Source organism: Phacochoerus africanus, chromosome 3, assembly GCF_016906955.1.
Source record: "Phacochoerus africanus isolate WHEZ1 chromosome 3, ROS_Pafr_v1, whole genome shotgun sequence".
NCBI lineage: Eukaryota > Metazoa > Chordata > Mammalia > Artiodactyla > Suidae > Phacochoerus > Phacochoerus africanus.
Genome location: NC_062546.1, coordinates 8,502,688 through 8,526,671, shown reverse-complemented (window position 1 = coordinate 8,526,671; position 23,984 = coordinate 8,502,688). Strand labels below are relative to the sequence as shown.

General features: G+C 45.0%; 1 protein-coding gene across 5 annotated transcripts in view; it reads right to left on the bottom strand.

Moving 5' to 3' along the window:
* Window positions 1-256: 256 nt before the first annotated feature.
* The window catches only part of ZNF217 (zinc finger protein 217), a 42,928-nt gene continuing 19,200 nt past the window's right edge, over window positions 257-23,984 (bottom strand). For 4 of the 5 annotated variants that reach the window (XM_047770834.1, XM_047770835.1, XM_047770832.1 and 1 more), the window contains 5 exons: window positions 13,456-15,246; window positions 8,812-8,928; window positions 6,083-7,594; window positions 4,508-4,639; window positions 257-2,452 (listed from right to left, as the gene is read on the bottom strand). In XM_047770834.1, the coding sequence (XP_047626790.1) occupies window positions 4,530-4,639; window positions 6,083-7,594; window positions 8,812-8,928; window positions 13,456-14,866 (3,150 nt within the window). In that variant the 5' untranslated portion in view covers window positions 14,867-15,246 and the 3' untranslated portion in view covers window positions 257-2,452; window positions 4,508-4,529. The remainder of the gene's footprint in view (window positions 2,453-4,507; window positions 4,640-6,082; window positions 7,595-8,811; window positions 8,929-13,455; window positions 15,247-23,984) is intronic. The other variant, XM_047770836.1, reaches the window with a different exon arrangement.

The following is a 23,984-nucleotide window of genomic DNA, read 5'->3' as shown; positions in this document are numbered from 1 at the left end:
CAGGTAAGGCCCTTCCTTACCTGGTAGAGATACTCACTGAAGTATTTTAGGGATGAAATTAAATCAAGTCTAAGATTTGCTTTAAAACACCCGGGAAGAAGGGCTGGGGAATTGCAAAAAACACTGGCAAGATGCTGCTGGGGAGCGCAAGGGGATGCATTTTTCTAAGCTCTCTACGATTGTGCACGTTTACAACTGTCCTCGTAAGAAGTTAAAATCAGACACCAGGGACACAATAAAGACCAAAACCCAAGACTGCAAAACACCAAATCTATATTTACATCCACATATAATAACATAACTTTAAGCTGAAATATATCATAAATAAAACAAGTAATGTCTACTGTTTGACAAGTATCGACAATTAAAATAAATCAAACTGGAATGAAATAAATACATAAACAAAAATCCAACGCACTGTACCTCTATTATATGTACTGCTGTCTCAAAAAAAAAAAAAAAATACAAAACCAGTAGTATCCCAATAGTTAATACTGATGGACCAAAAAAAAAAAAAATTTGGAGTACAAGGGCTGTGGAAAAAAAAAAAACAAAACTTATTTTTATTATTCACTCAGAAATGTGGTTAAAAAGGAGAAATCTGAAAGCCCCCAAAATTTCAGCATAACATGAATTGACTTGTTTTCAAATAGATTTGGTGATTTTTTTTTTTTAAATACAGATTTAAATTTCAGCCCTCTATTATCATGTATCCCCTTTTAAGATTTATACTTCTCGTCACAGCAAGCTCTCTGTAACACTCATTGGATTAGGTAAGGACAGGGTCAATCATCTTGAAAATGTGTTAATCTTCAAAAATAGGCTATAAAAGTGCAAAACTATGAAAACAAAAATCTAGATTATGTACATATGGCTCAGCTTGTGAACAGGAGAACAGGTCGATAGTGTACGCCTTCCTGGAACAAAGCACTTTGTTGCAGATGCCAGCAGACGGTCTCAAGTCAGGCCTCCCTTCTCACGAGGGGGTTAAGACGTCTCTGTCAAGTAGGAGTCGTGTCGCATAATGAAAATAAACACAAAAATCAAGATTCTTTTAGGACATTACCCTCGCTCTAATGGAGAAGGGCAGGGCAAGAAAAACGAACAGTGCAAATTTATGTCTGAAGCAGGTTTCTTAATGAAGTATTTTGTGGTCGCGAACCCCAGGTACTGCCCTATACCCAGCCACGGACAGTGGATCGCGGGAAGAGACGTTGAAAACAGCCAGCGAGCCAGCTGGTGGCCAGCCTCTCCATGGAACTCCAACTGCAGGTACGCCGCGGGAAACCACCAGGAATGGGCAGGCGGCCGAGCTCTCAAAAGAGGGCACCTCCTCCCCGAGGCCCAGCAGGCTCAGGCAGCCCGAGAGAGGGCCCGAGCGCTCGGCCAGCGGGCCTGGCGCCTGCAGAACCGTGTCTCTGCAACGAGCCTGAACACGCCCAGTTAACCCAATCGCCAGACACACCAAGACGCCCAAGTACAAACCTACCGTTTCCCCAGAACTTTCATTGCTTTTAAAATTGCTTCCAATATAAGTCAGTCACAGGTAGAATTGAGCATTTCTATTTCAACATGCTAATTTAGGCAAAGGCCAAACAAACGCCCCACAAGTTGTCCAACAAAAATGATTAATTGGATAGAAAACCAATTTCAGCAACTCCGTATGCACTCTGGTACGTTTACCGCACGTGTGGCCGGCCTGGCGGAGGGAAGTTTCTCCGCAGACGCACACACTGTAAAACTCCCCACGAACCACCGGTCCCCTCAGCAAAGGATTGTGGGTCTGGGCCTCTCTCAGGTGACAGACAGACTGAAATGTGCAGGAAAAGGGCACCAAATTCAGAAGAGCTGACCTCAGTATGCGCAGCACGTGTTCACAGATGGTCGATGCTTCCGTTTACACTTTTTTGTTAAGACAATAGACTGAGGAGGATTTAACATAATACAAATCATTGAGAAATTTTTTTAAAAAAACGTACATTTTTAAATGAAAGAGGACAAGTAGCAGAAACTTGCTCAGCGTGATGAGCTACATTAGAGAAAAAGAATACACACAGTATTTAAACAAGCAGGTTTACAACATATATTTACACATTTTTACCTGAGGTGCAAGCAGTATATACTTTCTCCCCACCCCCCGCCCCAAAGGATTTCTTTTCAGCAGCGCTCAAGTATGCAAAAAACTTCTTTTTTGGTCAATTCTAAAAAAAATATTATTCAGGACAAAACAGAGATGCCCGGTCTCCATTTGTGTACAACCCAGCTGTTCCAACTAGTTTTTATTGCTATCTGGTACAAAAGTTAACAGAACAACTTTGCAAAACCGTAGTGTTCCTTGTATGTTGTATGTACAGTACAATCACAGCTTATTTCAGTAGCTTTCACCAGGTGCTTTTCCAAAGGATGAACTGATTTGATTCCGTGGAGAGTACACACTTATATCCATCAAGACCTAAAGAGGGAAAAAAAGGTTTAAGAATGATTGGAAATAACTAAATATGGTTTCGGAAAAAGTAGAACAAATAAATAGAACTACAGGAATCTCAAATGCAGTGGGTTCCACTTAAGCTTAACTGTTTCGATCCACGTCTCGGGAGACTAAGCAGATGAGCGGTGCTACTGAGGAGGTGCTAAGACCCACTTGGCAATGATTTGATCAAGAACCAGAATTTCTATCATTCTAATCATTCTATGACTAGCCACCCATAAGAAACTCTGGAAGTGTACACCTTATGAGAGGAGAATACATGACATGGACCAGGAGGACCCAGCAGATGACTTAGAATAACCTCCTCCATCACTTTGGGGGTTTTTTGTTTTATTTTTAATCGCCACACCCACAGCTAAGGAAGTTCTCAGGCCAGGCATTGAATCCGAGCTGCAGATGCAAGCTATGCTGCAGCAGCCATCCACACCACAGCTGCGGCAATGCAGATCCTTTAACCCACTGCACTGAGCCGGGACTGGACCTGTGCCTCCAGAGCGACCTGAGTCGCTGTCATGAAGTTCTTAACCCACTGTGCCACAGCGGGAACTCTCACCCATGATAACTGCCAACGTCCATCGAGTTTAATCGATGACATACTCAGCAATGGGTAAGGCACCAAATGAAGCCACCGCCTGGGCTGAGCTGGGGTGGAAGTCGGCACACAGAGGAGGTGAGTGCAGAGGGTACGAAAACGGGGCACAGAGGAGACACAAACGGAGAGGACCCAGCTCCCCACAGACATTCTGGTCCTGAAGGATCAAAAGGAGGCTGGGTGGCAAAGAGGGTGCAGGATATTCCCGATAAAGGGAGATGCAGGCAGCGAAGCCCAGAGTCTTCAAGAAGAGGCCAGAGCTGGCCAAGCCGAGCAGCCCCCTTGTTCTTCCTGACTGGCTGCCGCGCACAGTGCGTGTCACGTGCTGCGGGTGATGCCCGTCACTCGTCTTTATGCTTTAAGGCAGAGTGGGTTTCATCTTGCTCTGTGATGAGGCCCCTCCTGTGCTGAGGCTATCCGAGCCAGAGAGAAGCATGCAGAACCGCACGGGCTGATGTGTGCCGAGCAGCCCCGTCAAAGAGGGAGAAATCCTGCCCTGGATCCTCAGAGGCGCCTCGGTACCAAGACTGCTCGTGGTGAGAGCGTGAGACGAGGTGCTGGTTTAACAGGAGAAGAACCACCCCCAGAGGGACTAAATCTGTCCTTGAGCCCCAATATCTCATTCAACTTATGGTTAAAAATGCCCTAGTGTAACACACATGGACCTCACGCCCTCTGCCCAAACCTGGAATCACCTAGCACGTGGGCGCCTCTGAGAATCCCACCTGAGACTCTGGGGTTCCTAGAGGGTAGATACATGTGCCATGTGAACCAAAGTCAAAATAAACCCTGCTCTACCTACTCTGTCCCATCCCCCACCCCCACCAACAGCTAAGGACTTCGCACAAGCGCTTCGACTGAAGGCGTGGGGCACGGCCTTGGATGGTGCAGGCCGAGGACCAAAACCAGGCAGAGCAAGGCACTCAGTCTGCACATCTGCGAAGTGCGCACGGGACCTCCCAGGCCCGCGGTCCGTAAACTGCTTCTGTAACGGGCCAGGTGGTTAACAGTCTCCGCTTTACAGGCCACAAAGTCCCTGTCACAACTACCCATCTCTGGCTGTGGTGGCACAGAGCAGACACAGACACTATGTGAAGGAATGGACATGGCTGTGCGCCAATAAAACTTTATTGACAAAAGCAGGGGTGGGCAGTTGGCTAACCCCTGACTAGTGCCCCTGATGTTTGAAGGATTAAATGGGCTCAAGATGATAAAACATTCAACACCAAATACAAAATGAACGGTCAGTAAATTCCAGTTGCTATTACTGTTTTCACCATCACCGGAACCCACTGATAGCCAGAGACCCTGAGGACTCTGTTTTAAAACACTTCGAAATTCAAATTAAAAGCAAATCTACTCAATATTATTATACTGGATAAGCTAGACTGTTGTTTTAAAAAAATAAATACATTACATTTGCTCACCTTTTGTCCCCAAAACAGGAAATCAAGTTTTTTTGTCATTTGGTCGATAATGTGCGTTCCCAATAAAATTCTCATAGTTTCGCTTCTGTAGCATGCTGCTAGACAAGTGTTGATAGGACACAGGCCTTTTTCCTGATTGAAGAAAAAGCATAAAGAGGCATTTAGGATTAAGCTCAACAATTAGGTAAGACATGTGGGTTGTTAGATATCAATTTTCAAAATTCCTAACTGATACTTCGATCAGAACACATGAGACACACATGTTTAAAAGTTATAGGTGAAATGTTTTTAAGTGCCACGAGGACATTTCTTAGCACAGAACTTTAAGTCACTTGTGCTAAAATTATCGAAGTACTAGAGGGTTATTTTTAAGAAGTAAAAAGCCAAAATAAAATGGCAACATAAAAATGTTAAACCTTTGTGCATCATGAACCAAAACCCTGTGGAAAAGGAGGGAAAAAAAACTGATTTACTTGCAACACAGAGCCATTCCTCTCCAAGTAAAGACAAAGTCATAGAACTCATGTCCATTTTAAGCACCAAGGAGGTAAAAATGGACACTTTTAAGCAGAAGGTTGCAAAAACTATTTTATCATCACAATTTTTGTAAGTCAGTGGCGTGTGTGAAAGCAACTGCTTTTTAAGTCACTATTCCTATGAGATCAACTGGCATCACGCCATCCTTGACAGAGTATTGTCACCACCCAGAATCTTTAACTTGGAGTTAATACAAACTGAAAGTTTAGAATGAATCTGTACCTTTGGGGCGAACAAACCTGCAGATCTTACATCTGACAAAGGCGGGGTGGTGGTTGAATCTACTTTGCCAAGTGGGACAGGTCCCCAGGACACTGATCTATGTTTTTACATGCACAGTATGTGCTGGACACCTCTACAAAACGCTGCCATGAGCAGGCAGGGGCTTCAAAAACATTTCCACGGGGAGAGAGAACTCCAGAGTACCTACAAGTACTCTGCAATACAGGGAAAAACTGCTTTTACAATTCGCTTAGTAGTTAACAAAGGCTAAATGAGGTGATATGATTCTGTAAATCCTCACTACAGCAAAGATGTTCAAAACACCCCGTCTGTTCCTACGGATGGAGGGCCTTTTTGGGTATTTACTAAGGACCCCCCACGGCGGAGGGCACTGACCAGGCTGCATACCCAAGGTGTACAAAATGCCATTTTCTGTCCTGAATGAGCTCACAGCCTAGTAAGGGTGGTTAAGACGTGGACCCAAGTGCCCCGCCTCCCACCTGGGAGGCTGGGGCCGGGCTGGAGCGCTGGGCACACCACAAGCGTGCAAAGGAGACATCGAGACCGTGGGGAAGTGAGCTGAGCCGGGCGTAGGAAATGACACCTGAGATGCCCACGGCAAGGCAAGGAATGGCTCAGACTCCTGGTCCTCCACTACTTTCCATTATCCCCCCAAACTTAAATTTAGGAAGAGAAAGGCATCCCTGGGGAATAAGCTTTTTTCCTGAGCTTTTAGTGCCCCATCTAACTGAGCACGTCTCACCCTCTTAGAAACCCTGCTCCCCTGGTCCGGGGTGCCCCCACCTGGCGACCCACCTTCCAGCGCCGCGCCGGCCACTGGGCCCGTGGGGCCGCAGGCATACAGGCCGGCCCCGGCGAAGGGCTTCTGCGCGGTCAGCACCCCAGCCGCGTCGGCCTCGCCGGCGCCCAGGAAGCGAGGCTTGGCGGGCAGCATGGTGGGCGGCGGGCACACGCACTCGGGGGGCAGCAGCGACGTGAGGCTGCGGACCACGTGGTACTTGGGGAGGTCGAAGCCCCGGCGGAAGTGGGGGCCGGGCTGCTCCGGCCGCGGCCTCTTGGGGAGCGGCTCGCCCAGCTCGGCACCAGCCCGGCCGCAGAAGTAGTCTCTGGCCGGGGGCGCCCAGGGGCCGTCGTTCTTGGGGGGGTGGTCGGCGCAGCCGTTGACAGCGCCCGGGGCGGCCGGAGCTGGGGCCCCAGCGGGAGGCTTGGGCTTGGGCTCGGGCCTCTTGCTTTTATCCGGGGCCGGGGACACGCTGGTTTTGGCGAACATCTCGGAGGCCGGCCTGGTGGCCGGGGCTCCGGGACCCCCGACACTCTGCGGCGGCCGATGGGACTTCAGGTTGCTTGGGGCTAAAGTGCTGGGGTCGATCCCTGAAGTCGGAGGGGCTTTGCCGCCAGGCCCCGGGGGCGCCGGCTTCGCCTTCTCGGCGGGCAGGGGTTTGGGCTGCGCCGGGAAGGTGGGCTTGGGCTTGGGCCTGTAGGAATTAGGCAAGGGGGACACATCCTTTCCTAGCAGAGCAGGTGGGCATCCTGTCCGCCGGCTTCGCAGCAAAGACTTGTTTCGACAGTTTTTTTGGATTTCAGGATTGTATTTATGCTCCAGTCTCTGGTGCATGGTTAAGACTTCTGGATAAAACGTCTTGAAGGTACAAAACGGGCAGGTGGTACTTGTGGTTACACTTTTACCCAAAGAAACTGCCGGGCAACCGTGGAGCGGCCCGAGGGACAAGTTTAAGGGTTTTTCCTGACAGTCTGGGCCTGGCTGGTACTTGCAGTCCGAGACCTCCGCTTTCTTCTCTCTGTGGCTGGCTGGGCCGTGATGGGCAGCACTGCCCGCGGGGGGAGAGGGGGTGTCCACGTCTGTCCTACAGATGAGGTTGTTTGCCTGAGGTTCAATGGCTGTTCTCTTTTTTAACCTGTCCAAATAAGCAGGAGCAGGATTTTTGCTCATTTGATCGGCACTGTCGTCAGCTGAATTCTTCCTGAAATCCTGAGTATCTTTGTGTACTGGTGCGAGGACAGTGCTGCCCAGAACGGTCTGCAAGGCAGGGGCCACCCCCTTCAGCTGCTTTGCAGGTGGGCTGCCTTTAACATCTTTGGCACCGTCAAAACATCTTTTCAAATTTTTGGTCTGCGCACTGTCAACGGCTGTAAGTGCATCTTCGGTCTCCTGGGTTTTCCCGTCGCTCTTGACGTCGGCGGTGACGTCGATCTGCTTGTCCTTGTGATGTCTCTCCAAGTGATACCGCAGAGAGGTCTTCTGGGCTGCAGCATAGTCACAGAATTCACATTTGTACGGTTTTTCACCTACAACAAGAGAGGTCACTCTGTTACAGAAGTTTAGGGAAAGCATCGAAATAGAAGAGACAGAGGAAACGCGGGTCTTCCTTTTCCCTTTCCGTCCGTTAATCTTCCAACCCAACATCTGTCAAGAGTCGTTTGTTTCATCACGCCTTCCACACTGAATATTTGAAAATAGGAACATACACCTTTAATTTTAAAAATGAAAAAGGGAGTTCCCACTGTGGCTCAGTGGGAACGAACCCAACCAGTATCCATGAGAACTCGGGTTCGATTCCTGGCCCCGCTCACTGGGTTAAGGATCCAGCCTTGCTGTGAGCTGTGGTGTAGGTTGCAGATGCAGCTCAGATCTGGCACTGCTGTGGTGGAGGCCAGCAGCTACAGCTCTGATTTGACCCCCAGCCTGGGAACCTCCATATGCCTCAAGTATGGCCCTAAAAAGACAAAAAAAAAAAAGACTATTAAATATATTCATTTTAAATCATAAAAATTAATACAAAGAAACCCACTATGGCATTAAAAAATACTAAAGCAGTTTTGGAGTTCCTGCCATGGCACAACAGGATCAGCAGAATCTCTGCAATGCCAGGATGCAGGTTCAGTCCCTGGCAGGGTACAAAGAATTAAAGATCTGGCATTGCCTTAGCCATGGCACAGGGGGCAATGGTGGCTTGGATCTGACCCTGGCCCAGGACTTCTCCACATGCCGTGGCTAAAAAAGAAAAAAGGGGAGAAAAGGAAATGAAATCAGAACTTAAGTTACTTGAACACAGGAACAATTCAAGACAATGACACTTAATGGAATCAAAAGTGACAGCTACAATCGACACTACATATTCCATCTCAGGCTATTCCAAAGGTCCAGGAGATGCTCTGACAACAAAAATCTGACACAGAACTACATCATACTCCTCTGAACTAACGCACGCTGTGGGGGGGGGGGAAATCTATAGGAGTTCCTGTTGTGGCTCAGCAGGTTAAGAGCCCAACTAGTATCCATGAGGATGCGGGTTCGTTCCTTGGCCTCCCCCTCAGTAGGTTAAGGATCCAGCATTGCCACAAGCTGTGGTGTAGGTCACAGATGTGGCTCAGATCTGGCATTGCTGTGGCTCTGGCATAGGCCGGCAGCCACAGCTCCAATTTGACCCCTAGTCTGGGGGAACTTCCATATGCTGGTGTGGCCCTAAAAAAAAAAAAAAAAAAAAAATCTCGAAGTTCCTTACCTGTATGCGTTCTGAGATGAATATTGAGGTAATAATTTGAACGGAAAAACTTTCCACAATAACTACATTCTCTTGAGGATGTAAGATGCTTTATCTTTCCTCCATCATCATTTTTATCTTAAAATAGAAACAAAAATATTCATATAAGAAGACAGCTCTAATATGTGAAAAGGGCAAGCTGACTTAAATATTCATGAGAGGTACCACCTCATACCTGTCAGTATGGCCATTGTTAACAAGTCAAAAGGGAACCCTCCTACACTGTTGGTGGGAATATAAACTGGTACAACCACTATGGAAAACAGTATGGAGGTACCTCAGAAAATTAAATACAGAACTACCAAATGACACAGCATTTCCACTCTTGGGCATCTATCTGGACAAAACTTTCCTTGAAAAAGACACATGCACCTGTATGTTCACTGCATCACTATTGACAATAGCCAAGACATGGTAACAACCTAAATGTCCATCGACAGACGAATAGATTAAGAAGATGTGGTACATATACGCAATGAAATACTACTCAGCCATAAAAAAGAACAAATAATGCCAACTGCAGTAATATGGATGGAACTAGAGACTCTCGTACTAAGTGAAGTAAGAGAAAGACAAATATCATATGATATCGCTTATATCTGGAATCTAATATACAGCACAAACAAACCTTTCCACAGAAAAGAAACTCATGGACTTGGAGAATAGACTTGTGGTTGCCAAGGGGGAGAGGGAGGGAGTGGGATGGACTGGGAATCTGGGGTTAATAGATGCAAACTATTGCCTTTGGAGTGGATAAGCAATGAGATCCTGCTGTATAGCACTGGCAACAATATCCCGTCACTTAAGATGGAGCAGGATGGGAGTTCCCATCGTGGCGCAGTGGTTAACGAATCCGACTGGGAACCATGAGGTTGCGGGTTCGGTCCCTGCCCTTGCTCAGTGGGTTAAGGATCCGGCGTTGCCGTGAGCTGTGGTGTAGGCTGCAGACGCGGCTCGGATCCCACATTGCTGTGGCTCTGGCGTAGGCCGGTGGCTACAGCTCCGATTCAACCCCTGGCCTGGGAACCTCCATATGCCACGGGAGCGGCCCAAGAAATAGCAACAACAACAACAACAACAACAAAAAAAAAAAAGACAAAAAAGACAAAAAAAAAGATGGAGCAGGATGGAGGATAACGTGAGAAAAAGGATGTGTGTGTATATATGCATGACCGGCTCACCTTGCTGTACAGTAGAAACTGACAGAACACTATAAACCAACTCTAATGGAAAAAAATAAAAATCATAAAATTTAAAAAAAAGAAAAACATTCATGATAGAAACATTTTTTGGAAAGTACAAAATAATTTTTATGTTAGGTGTTGGGGTAAACTAGAAAGGTTAAAAACACGCCAGATGTTGTTCTGAGGTTGCCTGTAGTTATCACAGTATGTGTGAGTCGGGTTTTTTTTTTCCTGAGCACAGCAGAGTTCACTGTTAAAGATTCAATTCTTCATGTGCTTGATCACAAAGGCCATTTAACAGACTGAGAGGCACGAACAGTTTCCTGTTCTCCCAACAAGTCTGAGACAAGCAGAATCTGGCAAACTCAAGCAGGACCTGCATACGGGCTGGACTAACCAGCCTCTCCAGAACAGGGGTTTAGAAAACTGCGCCAATACAACTCACCAACTTTCCCACCCACCAGAGGAAGGTTTTCATCTTAAGCTGAGGCAAGTCACCACTAGAGGGTAGCAAGCACAGCTTAATCTTTACGGAAAATTAAAAGTTCGATCCTGGGCAAACACCTAGGAAAGTTTGTCAAAATCGAGCGCTGCTTTGGAAAGCAGACTATATGGTCCACAAGCACTCACGTGGGCAAAATGGACCTGTAGAATTAAAATCTGTCCCCGCATGACAAAGTCAAGTTAATCTTCACTCTGCAGGGTGATCGAGACGGTGTAGCCGGTGTGCAAGGAAGTAAATAAAGGCCCACTGGGAACACCAAGGAAAGGAATAGACTGTACTTCCCACACCAGCCCTCCCTGACCCCAGAGATGCTGCAGTTCAGCATCCGCTCAGCCAAATATGAGCACTTCAGTCCTAGTGGCCCTCCTCCTACTGTCGGCCACATTACATACATTACAACATCCTTACAACCCAAGTCAGGTCATTTCTTTAAATTTACCATAACTGGTCATTTTGCCTTGAAAAACTATAATTTCCAACCAAATGGCCTCTTCCTGGCTCCTTCCGCATTCTGCAGTCTAGATTTACAGATTTACTGATTTTAAAAAGCAGCTTATAAGCAAACCACAGTGAGCCTCCAGCTACAATTAATACAGGACTGTTTAATCTGTGGCCCCTAAACTTCCCTGAGGACAACGTAACCACCTCTAAACCTCTAAACTCCAAGCAGCAGAGGCAGCCCTTGGTCTAAAAAGGTGCCATGCATTGTTAACCAACTATATTTCAATAAAATGAAAAGGAAAAATAAAATAAAAAGCTGTCATGAAGACTTTAAAAAATAATTGACATCAAAACTACTACTAAACTTTGTATTTATAAACACTGAAATGAATAAAAATATATTTTGCTTTTTCATCTTCTTTAAAATAAACCTAAAGAAAGCCAGATTGATAGTAAATAACAATAAGGTAACCCTAGAGCAGCTCACATCATAACATGACTTCAGGAAAATCCATTTCCTAACGCAGAATGCCCAGCTCTCTTTCTCACAGTCCCTCCCAAGCAGCTGAGTCTGTAACTGGACTTGCACTTCCTTGCAATTTCCTACTTCCAACTATGTGTCAGGATTCATGATATGTTGCATCATATCCAAAAGGTTATGAAATGCCTTTATTCTAACACGAAGGACATGAAATGTCCACATCTACCCGCTTCCTGCTCCTAAGCATCACCTTTGACTTTGTTGTGCCGTCCTCCAAAGGATTTTTTATAAATAGGCAGTTGAAATCATCCTTGGGTGGTGGAAGACAAACAGGAAAATCAGGCAAAGAAAGGTTAAGCAACACGTAATGGGTCACAGAACAATACCCTGGTAGAACCAGACTCGATGCAAGTATTGGTGCCCCCAGCTATTATGGGCTATTCTATCTGCCTGCTGGCTGGGCCCAAGTTTGCCATCCAATTCTTCTGCCCATACCACCTGGTGGATGAGACCAGCCCGCCCTCTTCTTTCAGGGCACTGGGGCATCTCGAAGGCCTCATTATCTCCCCATCACTGCAGGCCCACCAACAGCACTGACACTAAGAGGAACCACTTGAAGACTGGAGGTCTGTGTTTAAAGTCATTTTTATGATGTCATTAAGACACCATAACGCATTTCCTAGATTTCTGGAAAGGGACTATTTTAAGCAAGCTAAGTGCTAGGTTCTCCCGTGTCCCAGGAAACTCAAAACATTCTAAATATTTGATATGAAAACTACGCCTCCCACACCCATCACATGATCAGAAAAAAAAAAGCTGGGCACTGGCTCAAGAGACGATGTATTATCTATAGGTCACATTCATCCTGTGTCTCATCCACAGAGTTCTTAGAAGACATCAACATACAGCATTTGTCTAAACCCAAGACCACGTCTCTGACAAATAGTTTCTCCAAGACTAACTTATGTCTCATCATTCACATGTTGATTATGCAGGGCTTTATTAACTGTTCTCCAGCAGCAGAATCCTCTGGTCAAACAAAATATTATTAAATGGATACGAGAAGCTGTGGTTTAAGCGAAGATGGGCAGAACTTGAACCACAGGCGGATCCTTTGCCAGGACTCAAGAAATACATCAACGAGCCTTCAGTGATGGCTTCCACTTCCTCTAATTGCCATTAGTACCTTAGAAATTTGAGCAAAGGAGCGAGATCTTCTTTCAAACATCTTTGGTGTGTTCACATGCTTTACAAACTGCTTCAGTTCCTGGGCTGACTGTGAATGGACACTTGCCCCAGACATAAAGGACAGGGTACCAGGCAGCACCAGATGGCCTAACGGCAATCTCTCAGCTCTGGTTGAGAGCCATTCTCAGTAGTGTCTGGGACCATTTATTTGTGGAATAAATGACTGAAAGCTGGTCCTTGACCGAAAGGGAAGTTTACTGCATTTACGGATAACTTGCTTTTATAGATTAAGATCAGGAATGCTGGGGAAATGGAAGGCAAGGGTCTCTCAACCCTGCCACTACTGACACCTGGGGCCAGACTGTTCTCTGCTGGGGGGTCTACCCTGCACACGGGCACCTTTAACAACATCCCTGGCCTCCACCCACCGGGGCCAGTGGCGCACACACACCAACACAGTGTCGACAACCAAAAGAGTCTCCAGACAGTGCCAGTGTCCGCTGGGGGCCAAACCGCCCCATGAAGCAGCACTGCTTTAGGCTGATGCACGAGGTGAGATCACCTGTGAACTTTGCAAAATATGAAATCATCATTTTAGAACAGGAAGAAACCTCCCTAGACCTTTTAACTCAAGCCTATTGCTTCAGAAATGAGAAAAGTAAGGCCAAGAGGTTAAGCGATTTCCAAGAAGGTAACCCCAAAGAGCCAGGCCTCTAAGCCAGCTCTCCACGCCAAGCTGCCGGCGCTCCCTGGGGCCGACTGTTGGGGGGGGGCGGGGGTCGGGTCTCGGCCACGCAGCAGCTTACCCAGGTGGAGCCCTTCCGGAAGCCCATCCTCGGACCCATCCTCGGAGCCCCCCTCTCGATCCATGGCTCCATTCTCATCCAGGCTGGGGGGCGGGTCGGGGGAACACGTCGGCGGCTGCCTCCCGTCCACTGACATGGTCGGCGACTCGGCGTCCGCCCTCCTGTCCTTCTTGTGCACCCGGGAGTGCAGGACCAGCTGGTGGTAGGTTCGGAAAGCTTTGCCGCACTCGGAGCAGTGCGTCGGCTTCTCCTTGTTAGTGGATACCTTGGGGTCGGCGTCGGCGGAAGGCACTTCACCGTTGGGGTGTCGAGGCTTCTCCTTATCTTGCGAGAGGCCTGGACAAGCGCTTTTGCTCGTCTTGGACTTTGCAGAAGCTTCGGGATGGCTTTTACTCCCGCTCCAAATCTCCCCCAGCTCTTCTTTGTCTGAACAGGACTCATCGTTGTCCGTGCTCCCTTCCTGGCCCGGCTGCTCCTTCACTTCCCGGCACACGGCGACCTTCCCCCGGGTGGCCAGCTGCCAGGCCTGGTAGGTGGTGAACGGGTCCAGCTGGGGTATCCATTTGGCCGGCTTCTTGGCGATCTCGGGGTGAGACGTGGGTCTTAAGTTTAAAAACTGCAGCAACTCCTGGCCCGGGGACGGCGCGCCCTCCAGCCGACACTCCGCCTGCGTGCCGCCGCCGCCGCCGCCGCCGCCGCCGGAGGAAGCCGTTTCTTTGGTGTGCATCTTCCTGTGATCAATGAGACTTTCTTTATTTGGAAACAGAAAGCCACAAACCATGCAGATCTTGTAGGGAGATGAGACGCTCTCGGCCGCGTGCTCCTGCACCACCTCGTTGATGGTCGCCGGGCTCTCCAGGCCCTGCTGCAGCCGGCTCTTGGCCCCCGACTTCCCAGTGTGTGTGCGCATGTGATTCTTCAGAAACCACGGCTCCTTGAATCGCCTTCCGCACACGGTACACCCGTAAGTGAACGAGTCCTTGTGTTTCTTCATGTGGATCTCGACGTCGAAAGCGACTCGGAACGCCTGCCCACACACTTCACAGCTAAATTCTTCGTTTTCCTTGCAATTCTTGTCCTTTGGAGGTTCCGCTCTCACTTGACCTTTGTCAAGAGGACTCAGGTACTCGGCTTCCACACGCAGGACGGCGGGCTCACAGAGGATGGGCCGATGTTGCATCAAGACGTGTTTATTGAGGTCTTCCGAACGTGTGAAGGTCTGACTGCAAAACATGCAGTCCAAGGGCATATAGCCTTCCATCTGGATCACGTTCTTCTCCTGCGTGGCTCTGAAAGGAACGGTGGTGGCCCCTTTTATTGTCATGGCATCATCTATCTCCATCTGGCTGCCAAGAGAATTGCCAATAACTTCTGGTCCGTCCATATACACCAAGAGGGACTGCGTTGGCATGTTTCCTGTCTCTTCAGGATTGTATATAAAATAAGAATCCGGCTGAGGAATCTCTGGAGTTGGAATAAGGCCACTTGTAAAGACTTGTCACTCAGCACGCACCCGGCAGCCCGAGGCTTCAAAACTAGAGCAAAGATTTGTTATAAAAATGCAAAAGAAAATGTGTATTCCTCCAACTTCTTATCTTCAGAAGTCTTAGGAAGCTCAGTGATAGAGGCTATCACTGGATCCTTCCACAAACGAGGCAGACAGACTCCCTGGTGCTTTGATTCAGAGATGAGTCAGCACAAAGCATTAGTTCTCTTTGTCTCCATCGAGTGAGTGACTCAGTTGAGCAAGAAGTCAATTCCAGCAACCTGGAGACAAGGGATTTCCAAAACCTAGAGGGAAAAAAATAGCAACGGGTCAGCTCCAGTCAGAGAAAGAGAGGCGGGTGGATGGTGGCTGACGCCCCGTGGTCCTTCCCACGGAGAGCAGAGAAGGGACCTAATTGGGAGGCTTCACTTTTAACTAATACAGTGCATCCTGTTAAACATGCTTGTTAATGAAATCATTAGCATTTTATCCAATCAGTACCCTTATCAAAATGCTAGACATTCATGCTGGTTAAGAAACTTAAAACATGGTGCTTTAATGACTTAAAATCTGAAATGTAAAGTTTCAGGACAGAAATTGTTAAATTCAGCTCAGTCTGTTTTAACTGCCACTAAAAGGCACGTGTATCCTTACAAACAGCCTCTACAAATCTAGATTATAAAGAACTGTGAAAAATAAGGTGACAACGAAAGCGCTTTAGGTAAAATTTTAAAAGCCAGAGATTCACACTGTCTTCCATACAAGGAAACCCACACAATGCCTAAAAGATGATTACACACACACAGGTCAACAAAAGCACCCAAAAACTGGAAACCTTTCCTAAAATCCCCATTCAAGAAACATACCTCAGAATGGTTGCTCATCTTGGCCAAGGGGAACCTTGATATTTTTCGGTTCCCTGGATATTCTGAACCTATTGTATGGCCCAAATCCCAGTTTGCTTCTGCCTTCAACAGGCATCAGGGTAGGGCTTCCTTGCCCAAACGACAAATAAGGAAATACATACACAAAGCTACTTTGTGAATGCTACATTATGCTTGGGCTAGGTGAAAAATGGATGACTTGATTTAACTCTGCAGGCTGATTCAGAAGCTAATGTTCACTCTGGGAGAAGAATTAACCTCGAAAACCAATACCCTCCACCTTCACAGCAGGCATAGGAACTGTTTTTAACTAGTCCCAGCAACTTTAACAGAAGTCAGTTAATTCCACACAAGAAAACAAAAAGACATGCAAACTACTCCCACCACAGTCAACGTTAAATAAACACACACACACACACACACACACAAAACTCTCCTTTCCTTCTCCACTTCCTCAAAGAGCAGAGGCCTGTAGGCTCAGAAGAGGAGGAAACATTTCTTCCTCTTCTTTACACTCAGAAGAAGAAAATTCTCATACTCCTGGTTATCTTTAGTTTTGAATAAACTAGCTCTTTAACATTAAACTTTTCTAAATAAGACTGCTGATCAAAGCTTAGGATAAAGAAAGAATGGACAGAAGTGTTTTATCTTGATTTCTTAGTCTTTTGTTGCAATCACAATGGATAAACACATGGGCCGGCTACCGGCTGGCTGGGCAGGATATGATAGAACACTCCAGAGACCCGAGTTCTAGTCCTAAGTCACAACCTTAAAGCTGTCACGACCACCTCCCCCTCTTTCTCGTCTGCTTAACGCAGATGGTTCAATTATACGGTGACCTGCAGAGTGCCAGTGTTGGATCTACATTTATGGACACACATACTCAAAAGAGTATTTCAAGATTATGTTCATCAAGACATTGAATGATATTTGGATATGTGGCTGATAATTTAGGTTTCTGTGTAGTCGTTTACTCATTCAACAAATATTTACTGAGTGCCAGTGTCCTGGGTAACATTTTAACAACACATACTCCAGTTCTCAAACCCTGACAACACTGTCTTCACTGGCCAACAGCTGAAAAAGAAAGAAAAACAACTTAAGGAGCTTTACACAAAGTACATGAATCTACATGAATTAATTTCAATTTTGAATGAAGACTGTCCTTTATTTGAGGTCCTTTCTACTTTTTGTGCCAACATACCTTTCTTATAAAAGGGAAGTGTGGCTGGCAAGAGCAGAGTTTTGGTGGTTGTTTTTTTTTTTAATGTCCTAATTTGGCAAAATCAAAGTCCCCCATCAGACTTCAACGTGATTATTACTTTTCCTTTTTTTGGCTGCACCTGCGGCATGCCCAAGTTCCCCAAGCCAGGGATCAAACCCGTGCCACAAATACCAGATCCTTAATCCCTAGGCCACCAGGGAACTATTTATTATTATTATTATTTTAGAAATTTGCCTAGGCTGTGACATGTTTAAGTATGGGGGAACTCCACTTTTCTATAAATAATCTTTCCCCAAAAGACCAATCCTAAACTCAGTCTCTGGATTAGAAACATGACTTGGGTACATCCCTCTTATTTTCCCTGTGAGGTAACAGCATATACTAGAAATTCCGGTGTGAGAAAGACGGTTTGGTTTCAACTTTTATCTCTGAAACGCTCAACCATGTGGGCTAAGGCAGTCGTCATCAGCTTCCAACACAAGACACAGTGGGGAAATCCTAGGAGAAAGAGCTTCAGTTCTGCCCAGGAAGGTGAACAGGATAGGATGGAGGCCTGAGGATGCAGGAAGGATGTCCTAGGCTAGCGAGTCTTGTAGCGCAGTCAGATGGGGAAGAAGACCCTCCCAGGCAGAACTGAAGGACTGCTTCCTCCAGGGAAGCTTCTGGGACAGATTCTCATAGGCATGACCTGCCCTAGCACGAGACTACCTGGGGTCACGACAGCTTTACTATTCTCCCAAATCTGAGAAAAATCATGAGCCATTCCTTTAAAGGCAGATCCCTGGGGCAGAAACCCTGTGGGCCTGGCTCACTGCTGCCCCCCAGTGTCTACAAGGGGTCTCTGGCACAGGGTTAGTTAGGCCCTCAAGAAACAGCTGGTGAATAAAAGAGACACCACATAATCAATACAGTGTAGTGAGTGTGTGAATCTCTGGCCACAGTCACCAACATGACTTGATATTAAATTAATGCGAATGCTCATCAAGACTTCTCCATGGCTCTCTGTGGCTGTCATCTAATTACCATCTTCTGCAATGTTAAGAGTATAATAAAAAATGAATCATATACAATCATACCATAAAGTTGACTAGCACAAGCAAAACTGTATCATTTGGATTTATAACCACTCTCCTTACAGGCCCACAACAAAAATGCAGGCATGCCATGGAAATCTCTCCGAGCAAATGCCCTCAACTCTTGACTCAGGCAAAACACTTCCTTAAACTATAAGTCAATAACCACATTACTTAAAACCAATCTGCTAAACAAAAATCAAAAATCTTTAGAGTGCCTGTAATAATAAAGACTTTAATAATAACAGAACTAACCCCAAACAGACATGCTAACCTATTACGACTGTTAATGACCAACCACCATGCCAGTCGAGAAGAGTGTGCGTGCACACAGGCTTCCCAGAACCTTCGCGTTCTGTGTGTGCAGCAGCGTGGGGGCACACGGTCGCCAGCAGCTCAGCGATGGCAGAGCTGTTAAAGTAGATTGTCCTGACAAAGAACTGGGGGTGGGGGGCAAGGGCGATATAAGCCAACACCTCCCGTCTCAACTGCTTTTAGCTTGCAGAAAAGTGAGCTTTCGGAACACACTGAGCTCACACACTGAGCTCGTTAAAAGGGACTCAGCCAGAGTGTTTTTCAAGGTCTAAAAAAAATGTTCTTAACCTTTACTCAGGTTAATGACAGCACTTAACCATCAGCCATAGACACCTAAGGCACCCAAAGCAAGAAGTTATTCCGTAGAACCTTATATTTGAAGAGAAGAACCAGGGTTTAATTTACATTGTGATCACTTAAGTAGACACTTTTCAATTTACCACAACATAAGCTTGGAAAAGAATGGGAACCACACTGCAGTAACCACATGAAATCTAAGTCTGATGGCCTTTAGTCCATTTCTATTTTTTTTAAAACATTTTCATTTGTGAGTAAAGTTACCATGAATTCTGTCATACCTACAGACCTGGAAATTAGCAACCGCTACCCATTATACAACGCTTAGTGAAAAGCACCAACAAAACAGAGTAAACAGCATCCTGCTGACAACAGCTGCAACTTGGAAATCCTGTTCTTTATGTCAGGCGGCACTCAAACCGTTACCATTCGAGGCTACACATAACCCGTTCAACTGAACGGGTTATCTTATATGGCCGGGTATGAAATATTTATAACCAGAGTATGGAGCAGTAAGGTATTCAAGGTCCTTACAATCTGTCAAAAACACACAAATTCTATTTATTCTATCTGCAGTATGCCTCCAATGTTCCTACCACCACCCAAGTTATCCAAATAAATGATCGTTAAAACATGGAGTCTAAACAAACTAGTAGGCTCTGACTAATTCGTTTGTATCCTTTAAACTTCAAAATTATCTCCAAGATCTGGTTAGGAAATTGACGGGCTTTCTATAGGTTTCCCTTCTATATTTTACACATACTACTTTTTCCTTAATCTGACAAGCAAAGAGAACTCTCTACATAGTAGTCTACAGTAGCAATCAAAACCTATAACTAAACCCTTCAACTCTATTTCAAGGCAATCACCAAGGTCACACCCATTGAACTAAATGGTCAACCCAACTTTCCTAATTATAGCTGTGGAAGGATGTTTAAAAAGTAAGAGAAAAAGATTAAAATAGTCAAGGGGCTTATATTCAACATTACAACCTCAACTATTCAAAAGCAAATGACTGTTCAAAAGCAAAGCTTGTAAAAATCCTACAGGACAGTCTCATTTTCTTGAAATTGTATGCAGATGCTCAGTTCTCAGTGGGATCAGAGGCGAACGTGTAATAAAAAAATATAATCAGACCAGCATATGTGGGTGTCATGATTAAGAACTCTGCCCATTCCTCCTAAATCAATTAAGGTCAGTTACGGGACCTTAAGGTGAACTTACAAGCACCACATATTAGTTTTAGTTTCAGTATTATCAATATTAACAGATACTGTGGTCTGTAAACTGGCTTTTAAAAATTGCATCCTGACCTGAAAAAGAGAATTATAAGGGAAATTAATTTTTAAAACATTTAGGCAAGATTAAGCACTCCTATCAGTGAGTTTCTATTATCACCACTTAACCAGTACGATTTTAAATGCTGTGAAAAGATTGTGAATAGGACAAACTGCAGAGAGATTTCCACAAACTAAAAAAAACTATTCTATCTTTACCTGTATTCCTTAACTCTCTACAAAGAGAACACTGCACGGGGGGGCGCACGCGCGCACGCGTGCGCGCGCACACACACACACACACACACACACATCACCCTAACCATTATATCACCCACTACCCTACACACCTACACTTCTTTTTCCACCAGGCCAAATGGTGAGTGTTCTTAATTATAACCAATTTAACCAACTTCAGATTATATATAAACATGGGCAATGCCTTTTAAAGCATGTGATCTTTCTTTAGCCACACTTAAATATTGCCCTCCCTATCTCTGCTGAGTAAATACTAAAGCTGTGTGTCTGGCTCTTACAAATCACCTATTTGCTTTTAAAAATAAGGGGGGGGAAGTCTCTCTTCAAGTAATACAATCACTGTTCAGCAGATTTCATATACTCAATTGGAAAGAACTTATCTACTGATACAAAAAAAAAAAAAAAACACTCCTGCTCTGAGCTGTGTTGAAGTTATCCTGATTTGCTACAGGTAGGAAATATAAAAACAAGTGTTTCTCCTAATACTGATTCAGAAACAAAATAGATTTGGACTTGATAATTTCCAGACATAAAACTATATTTTAAATTCAAAAGCTTTCCTGACACCCTAGAAACTAAGGAACTCCAATACACAAGATGCCCACGAACCCGTTAAAAAACTAGCAGCTCCAGGGGTTACTTTCCTTCCCCAAGAGGAGGATGTAGGTCAAAAGCAACTCTGGCAAAGCTGGAGAACAAAGCCTAAAGAATTAAACTAATTCTCCCGTACAACTTACTCAGCTGTCTTCTCGGGTTTAGTAATTTTATTTCTCAACTTTATCATAAAATTACCAAACTGGCCCCAAATTTCCAGTAACTCAGTTATGTTGTTACCCTGGGCAGGAAGTAAAGGGGATGTTCAGAACAGTCTGTCAACAAATGCTCAAATATACAGTTTTTTTTAACAAGCATTCCAATATTCAGCATAAATGGGCAATTTGTGGTGGCCCTTGGTTGACAGGGGCTGCCCCTCTATTTATTGGGAAGACAGATTTATAGAAGAATTGTGCTTACTCATCACAAGCTGCAAATTTCAGGAAAGGATGGCCCCTGTCCTCCCACTCCCTCAGTCAGATTTCTATCTGCCCTCATGGTCTCAATTCCAAATCCTCCGCCCTACATACCGCTGCAAATGTGCCTAACGCTAGTATCAGCTGGGGAAAAATAATCCTGCTCACCTCACAGCCAAATGCCAGCCTCTCACCAACATTTCAGGTTCTGTACAGCCCTGAGAATGAGGCCATTCAGCAATAATGATCAAGCGGCCCTCACCCAAATTTAAGAAATTTCCTGCTGTCTTTGTGTAAGTCATCCTTTCTTCCATGCGTGTTTCAACTCGCCAACACCCTCCCCCAAAGGTCTGGCAATGAAGGCAGACAAATCAAGACTCTTCCACTGCCACGACTTCCATTCACATATGCTGTAACTAAACCCTCCACTATTCAGAATATTTAATATGATTGGGATTCCTTTAATTCCACTTCGGGACTGTCCTGTAAATACCGCCCAGGTTTTTTGTTTTGTAACACACCTTAGCAACGTGAGAGCTACTCTGTATATTCCAAATGAAGTCATTTATCTTACAATCTCATTACATTTATTTTCTGCTATTGGAATGAATACGCATCAGTTTATCCAATTGTCCCAGGTGTTTCATTCCTACTGCATTAATTCTGAAGCTTGAAAATATATAGCCATTGTTCAGTTCTTTGACTTCATCTTTCCAATTCACCTATTAAACATACTGCTACATGATTAAACTGACCTAAGAAATTAGAAAGGAGCCACTGAAAACAAGTCATACTCAGCAACCTAAAACACCCTTACAGGCCATTAATGGCATCCTTGAGCTGGAGTGATCTGAACTGAAGAAAAAAAAAAAAAATTTTTTTTTGGGCAAACAGAAACAAAGGTTCACGTAAAACATAAAAAAAGGCCCAATCATTTACAGTCCAGAGAGATGACATTCTATTTTCTTTTAACTAGTAGACTGGAAGCAGTCAAGAGTCATTAAAACTGCTTGAAAGTTCTTATCAACCAATATCATGTTTGCGACAACTGTGAGAAAAGAATGTAATTTCACAAAGTGGGAAAACAGTCCATCTTTTGGGACCCCCGAGGCTCTAATCAAGCGTGTCAGAATTAAGAGTGCTCCGGGGTTGGGAAAGCAACCCTGCTGTGGCAAAAACATGCCATTTCATCATAAATGTTGTTAAAAGAGAGAGAAGTGATTAGCATTTATCTGAAATGAGGAGATAGAGGGACTCTGTCCTTGCCAGGCCATTATATTCCTTAATTATTTCATCCGTTTGTAAGTGACTTGATTGAGTCTTATGTTCAGATTTCCTTTTGAAAAGGACCACTGGAGGGGGCTTTTATGAAAACAGGAGCTGCTGATCCTCCCTCAAGTCCCACTGCCAAAAATGGAGGCTCCCTAAGAGAAGGCAGACCTACCTCCACCTCAAACCTTTCCAGGCAGACTCAATGTCTCCACCCCTCCTTCTTCCTCCCATACTTGGGGGGGGGGGGGAATCAAGCTGTTATCTAAATCAATTCTTCAGGGTGAAGGGGGGAAATATCTTCTACACGTTTTATCTAAGTGGAGCACTAGTTCCTTTTTTTTGATTAAGAAGTGAAAGGGAATAATATGAACCCAAGACAACTACTAAACTTCGATCTTACAAGTTATTAAAAACACAGCAAAGGTCAAACTGCAGTGTTAAGATGGTGCTGGGAAGATAAAAGGACTGAAAAGTTGGACACGAAAGAAAAGTATGTGTCCTTTACCTAGAAAAGGCATGATCTCTCTACTTCCTCCTCCAGCATGCAAATCAATGTGCAATTCTAAAGGAGCGGCCTCCCTCCTCAGCCAAATAATTAAAATTCCAAACAATCAGATTATTAACCCTATTCTACCAAACCAGCTAAATAAATGATAAATTTGGCTTGCAGCTACTGACAACCGAAATTTTTTAAATAAGTCATTGCCTCTTGAATTGAATACTTAAATATAACTGACTTAAAATGGCAGCAGTTTGGGGTGGGGGGGGTCCTCTCTGACTAAAACACCAGGATTAAACACACACAAACACACAAACACACACACAACTACAGTCTTTAGAATCCTAAACAAAACAGTATCTAAAATAAACAGGACTTCTCAGAAAAAGTAATCTACCATTAAGGACACACCTTAAAAGTTCTTAGCACACATTAACTAAGCAAGCACAAACTAGTGGTTAGACTGTTATATTTTTCAGACAAAAAGCAATTAGGTTATTATTCTGTTCTTGTCACTTCTCTACTAAAGGCTTTTTAGAAAATCTAGATCTATTACTCATTCTCAAAGTATTACAAAATCCAGCATTTTAAGTCCTATTGGTTATCAATCAAGGCAGTCCCTCCATTCCGGGGGGGGGGGGGGGGGAAAGTACAGTAAAGAACATTTTAAATGTACTTCTTGACACATACAAAAGAGAAGGTGAAAGGCCTCCTCAAGACCCCTACCTAGTGGCCAGGCCCGGCCGGCAGCTGCTGTTACCCTGCCTTTTCTTTTGTTGAGCTTAATCTCATGTCAACTCATTCAACCAACTCAAAAGCGATGAAGACATAATTGAATCAACCTGAACTAAATCAGACCTAGGCTTCTTAAAATATACAGCTTAATGGTTCCCAACAATCTAGAAAACCAGGAAACCAGCTAGTATGCACGGT